Source organism: Eublepharis macularius, chromosome 8, assembly GCF_028583425.1.
Source record: "Eublepharis macularius isolate TG4126 chromosome 8, MPM_Emac_v1.0, whole genome shotgun sequence".
Taxonomy (NCBI): domain Eukaryota; kingdom Metazoa; phylum Chordata; class Lepidosauria; order Squamata; family Eublepharidae; genus Eublepharis; species Eublepharis macularius.
Genome location: NC_072797.1, coordinates 110,076,479 through 110,082,478, shown reverse-complemented (window position 1 = coordinate 110,082,478; position 6,000 = coordinate 110,076,479). Strand labels below are relative to the sequence as shown.

Genomic DNA, 6,000 nt, shown 5'->3' with positions numbered 1-6,000 from the left:
TTGGTGACAGTCCCACAACTGTGGAACAATCTCCCCAGGGAGGTGTGCCTGTCCCCCTCACCTCTAGCTTCAGGAGGCCTGAAAACTGTTTTATGCAGGACAGCTTTTAAATGTATTTTAATCCCTTTTTAAAACTGTTTTCTGATGTTTATGTTCTACATAATAAAGGGCTTTGAGTACATTTGGAGGAAAGGCAGTTACATCTTTTAAATAAATACTACACATTTTAAATAAATAAATAGTTAGGCTTTTGGGATATCTTCCTCTATGTGGTTCCAGAAAAATATTTCCTAAATTATGGGTTGAAACCCACTGGTGGATTGCTACAGCATTGTAGATAAATAAGTATTGAGGACAATATGCCACGAAGATCCTCAGGACTAGTGTTGCCAGGTCCCTTGAGTCCCCCAGTGGGGGACTGGGAGCCTGGCACCCACTCTGGCACCCACTCTCTGAAGTCTTCACTGTACCTCCTCATGCGTGTACATAGCGCGTGCATGCTCCCAGCCTGTGCAATGACGTCACTTCGGAAGTGACATCATCATGCAGGTTAAAAGGCGGCCCGGCATGTGCTCCCGTGCTCGCCAAAGGGCTGAATCGCCCCCCCCCGAAGGCCCAATTCAGCCTGAAACGGGCCTGTTGTGGGGCATAGGAGCATGCTGCGGTGTGGCGCAGGGGTGTGCCACACTGCCGGGGGTGCCCCAGCCCCCCCCCACTGGCCAGGTAAGTGGGTTCGAGGGGAGGAGGTGGGAGCAGAGGATCCCCCACCCCGGGCAGGGGATTGGCAAACCTACTCAAGACACATGAACTTCCAAGAAATTCTTAGAAACAAATAATAGAAGGAGTATAAATCAGGAATTTTCTCTTTCATTACTTCCTTTCAGGGCCAGCTGCATCATTAGGCAGACTGAAGCAACCTGCTTAAAAGGAACTATTAGGCAGCAAATTTCAAATTATATAGGTTACTTTTTTTGCCACCAAGGGTGTGGGGTTGTGTGGGTGGGTGCGATTGATTGATTGATTGGATGGTGCCTGTTACATTTTCTGCACCAAAATATTGTAGACTGTAACATGCAAAAGAGCTTTGAGGTGGCGCATGCTGGCAGTCTAGGCTGAGCATGCTGGGAAAAAAGATTCAGCTGTCTGCACTAGGCCTGTATCCCTTAGGCTGCAGCCTAGCTATTCTGAAATGTGACTAAGAGAATGTTGCTTGTGCTGAATAGATATGCTATACCTTTTTTTCACTCCTTTCTCCTCTCCTGCCCCCCCTCCTAGATTTTGACAGACGGGCTTCTTATTTTGAATGCTGGGATTCTTCCATGAACTGATTAACCTGACGGTACTCTGAAAGACCCACCTTGTCCAAATTTCATTATGAAGGACATATCCTTAATATGACACAACTGGTGTGCTGTAGTCTGATGCCCTTGATTATACGGTGAAGCTTCTCTGGAAGGACCAAGACAGCCCCTCCTTTGTAAGGGATTTTCATCACGGCTAACACTATGAAGGCTTTGGAGAACAGCTGGCTCCTTTTGCTGTTTGCACTCAATCTGCGAGGCATCTGCTCCTCCTTTGTCAACGTCAACCATGGGGTGAAAGTGATGAAGGGTCAGTCTGTCTTCCTGTCACAAGAAGACTTGCAGTTTTCCATCCCCAGAGAGAAGGATACCTGCAAAATAGAAGTGGTGATGAACGAGCCAATAACACAGAGAGTTGGGAAGCTAACCCCACAGGTATGTAGAAAGAGAATTTCATTACATGGTAATCGTGTGGAACTTTGCATGAGTGTGAGAGAGGGGAGTGAGGAATTATGGGTAGGAGCAACCATTTGAAAAAGTAGGGTGACAGTTACCAGCAAACAGCCGTTATCTTGCTTTGTGAATGAAGCCTGATACTTAATGTAAATAGCTGCTTGTGAAACCTATCTTCCAGACTAAAACAATGGTTAAATTAAGAACACAGTTACACTCACACACTGGAGGCTGACTGGCCTTGTCCTTTTCAGTCTTACTGAATGGCTGGAAGAAAGGGCACTTTGCCCCCAAATCTGTGGGAGGGTTTTTGTTGTTACTGTTAAGAGCTACCATGAAGTACACCAGCTGCTTGTTTATATACACTGAGGATAACCAATGTCTCTAGGGCAATGTGCAGCAATGTAGACGACTTTACTGTATGCAAGGGCTCTTTTAATTATTCCCTCTGTAATACTGGCGTGACTAAAATGCAAACCTACTACAGATCATGTTATTTGTTCAGCTCCAAGAATTGCCAACAGATGGTAAACATACAAAAGAGGGTTTTGTTTTCTTTCCACTATGTAGCAACAATACAACATATTTCCCATATTGCCTTTCCTCTCCTGATTTGTCTTGTAAACTTCCCCATCTGCGTTTATTAGAAGAAAACAAAGCTTGATCAATCTGAATACAGAAAACACTAGAACTGGAACTACACAGCTGGCACTGAAAACAGAAGCCCTGTGTCACCTCCTTTCTTCCCTCCCAACTGTCTATATTAATGCAACATAAAATCAACATCATAGAGTTCCAAGTTTCCCAGTAAACAGAGCTCCCAGTATTTCCCCCCTCTACAAGCATAGTGGGACCATGAGGAGGAGAAAGCTCCAATCAGGTCTATGAGGAGGAGAGGGCTTTAAGCCTCCCCCTGCACTCCACCATACTCCCAATCTAAAATGGCTCTAGGGAGTCACTATTTTCCCTGCTGGAGCAAACACATAATGGAGGGAAGTTTAATTACCCTCCTTTCACACTACAGTCACAAGCTGAATTAGGGCTATGCACGCCTGATTTTTAGAAGAAAAAAGGAGTGTTGGAAGTTTCATTGATAGAACTCTCATATTCTTGTTTGTCTGGGCATTTAAACAATTAACAACAAACATTAATTGCATTTGTTTGTTGTTGTTTTAAAGTAGATGTTAACCATAGATATGATCTGGCCAAAGTGATGTATTTCTAAATAATTTATTAAAACTAGTAATAGAATAGCTCAACAGAACCTGTCACTATCTACATATTCTAGAAAATGTCATTGACTCATTTCAATTTGGCTGTGAGCTTGGTTGTAGGACTGAAACAGTTTTGTTTACTCAGGAGGGCGATTTCTGTATGCTGGATGGTTCAGGGTGTGTTGTTTCTTGATTTATTAGTCTCAGTGGCTTTTGATACTTCTTCTAACCAGGCTAATTTATTTGCTCAGTTGAAGAAAGTGACAGGGGTTACTGGTATAGCATGCCAATAGTTTTGGGCCTTTCCCCCCCAATCACACAGTTTGCATTGGTATTGCTAAGTCCATTGCTAGGTGTCTGGCTGCATACCTTCACCCAGTGCAACATATTTAATATAATTGAAAGGCTGCTAAATTAGATCATCCAGAGCTTTGGGTTGGATTATCATCAACAAGCTGATAGCATCCACCTCTATATTTCTTTGACAGAGCATTCAAATATTTCTGTTTGTGTTCTCAACTAGTGCCTAAGTGCAGTGGTCAAATAAATGAGAGAGAACAAGCTGACAGAGGTGATGTTCGAAAGCAAAGCTAATACTCCAGAAGGAGTTGATTACCATTTTAGATGGGGTGATTTTTTTCCAAATCAAGATCAGGCAGGGGCACAAAAAGTGCCCTATAAAAAACCTACATCTGATTAAGAAATTAGAAGAGCCTAGAAGGAGGGAGGATAATCTGACATCATACATCTAAACTACTGAAAAACAGATTACTGTGTGTGGGGTTGCCTTTGAAGACAACTTGGAAACTGGTGCATGTGTGGCTACTCATTTGCTTAGAGATTGTGAGCCAAACCACACGAGACACCAGACGTGTTCTTCACATGTCGAGTACTGCAAGGTTCCCTGGGTAGTGTAGTCTTACAAAGAACATCCACTCTATGCAATTCTCAGCCAGGTGAAGAGTTATGGGAGGGATTCTCTCTCCTTCAAAAAGCCTCAGCTGGGGGGTGGAGGGTGGGACATAACAGGAGGCAGGAAATCCAGGGCTGTTTTTTGCAAGAGAGAGAATCCACAATGCATTTCTCTGCTGAGGAGGAGAAGAGCAATAGGAGGGATTCTCTCTGTCTTGCAAAAAGCATCCCTGGATTTCCTGCCTCCTGTTATGTCTCCCTGCCCTGAGCTCCTGGAGGAAAGCCTGAGCCTAGGCTTTTTGAAAGAGAGAGAACCACTCCCATCCCTCTTCCCCCAGTGGAGAATTGCATTGAGCAGCTGTTCTTCGTAAGACTATACTACCCAGGGAACCCTGTGGGACCTGACACATAAAGAACACGTATCTGGTGTCTCGTGTAGTTTGGCTCTGTACTTGTGACTCCCACTAGACCTATACTAGCAATCTGTTCACTTCAGGGTTCACTTCAAGATGATGGTCCTTTAAATCTCTGCATAATCTGGGACCCACATACTTGCACATATGAAAATGTTCTGCTAGATTCAAGCACATACATTCAGAATTCTAAATAGTATTTCATGCTCTACAAAGTGGTGGAAAGTTCTTTTCTTCTGCTACTTGCTATTTGAATAAGAGAACACTGAAGTTTTATTGCGTTTCTGTAATCTCTGTAGTCAAGTACTGATAGGAGCAGAGGTCAGTCCACAGTAAGCAGTACTCATCTAGAACATCCACATTTCAAAAACTGTTTTCATTGCTGGTTTTTTAAAAAATAAAGTTCCATCTTGACAGTTCTACTCAACAAATTTGTGTCACCTGCTTTCCAGGTGTTTTGTATCACAGTTGTCTGTCAGTTCCCATTAATGAGTCACTGAAGCTGGCCATTCCTACACTCCAGCTGTATCTCATTTCTCTCCATGCACAAGGCATTTATGCAACACTCATAAAGCCATGGTAGTAATGTTTGCCCACTGCATTTTGGCGTGAGTTGAGAAAGGAAGGAGTGCTAAGATGCTGTGGGCCTCGGCCAGCTACCATGTGTGCTGCATACTGAAGGTACTTAGTGGGGCAAGTTGGCATTATTCAATGCAATCCTAAGAACACTTTCCTGAGACCGAGTCCCATTGAATAGATTCTCTGTAAACCTGCTTATTTTAATGGGCTTAGGCTGGAGTAACTCTGTTTAGGATTGCACTGTGAATCATTATAGCCCCAGTTACGGCACTAGAATTGAAGCTAATTATGGGCTTTAGTGCCTGGAGTTCTCTCAGAGGATTTAAGAATAATTCATCTACTCTTCCTTCTCAGCAGCTAGCCTTGTACATCCCTGTTGGACAATTTACCTTTCCAAATGTTGCTTTAAATAGTAACAAAAGTCTATAGTATGGTCTCTGAAAAAGGAAGCTTTGACTGTTGGAAGCTTATACCCTGAAAATCTTGGTCTCTAAGGTACCACTGGACTCAAATTCTGCTGTAGTATGGTGAGTGGCTGTAGCTCAATGGTAAAAATCTACTTGGCATGTAGAAGGCCCCAGGATCAATAGATGGAATCTTCCATTAAAAGGACAGGCAGTAGGTGTTATAGAAGAACTCCAACTGAGATAAGATTGCCAACCTCCAAGTGGTAGGTGGAGATATCCTGGAATTACAACTGATGCCCAGATGACAGAGATCAGTTCCTCTGGAGAAAGTGGCTGCTTTGGAAGGTGGAGTCTATGGCATCATAACCCGCTAAGTTCTAGCTCCTCTCCAAACCCTGCCCTCCCCAAGCTCCATCCCTCAAATCTCCAGGAATTTCACAACCTGGACCTGGCAACCCTAGACTGAGCCTTGAAGAGCTGATGCCACTCAGAGTAGGCAATACTGAGTTTAATAGACCAATGACCTAATTCATCTTAAGGCAGTTTCATGTATTTGTGTAATTTACTTATTTATTTATGATATGTCTATGCCACTTTTCTACCCAATTTAGGGTCCAAAGTGGCAAACATTTTAAATACAAATATATAAAATATTTTAAACAATTTAATAAAATACATAAATGCGCACTGTCTGTTTCTGTACCCCAAATAGCTGCCCTCT

General features: G+C 43.1%; 1 protein-coding gene across 1 annotated transcript in view; it reads left to right on the top strand.

The window, feature by feature from the left end:
- The first annotated feature begins 1,505 nt into the window (after positions 1–1,505).
- Positions 1,506–6,000, top strand: part of FREM1 (FRAS1 related extracellular matrix 1) — a 96,958-nt gene continuing 92,463 nt past the window's right edge. Inside the window, exon 1 of the mRNA XM_054986978.1 lies at positions 1,506–1,736. Coding sequence (XP_054842953.1) covers positions 1,506–1,736 — 231 coding nt within the window. The remainder of the gene's footprint in view (positions 1,737–6,000) is intronic.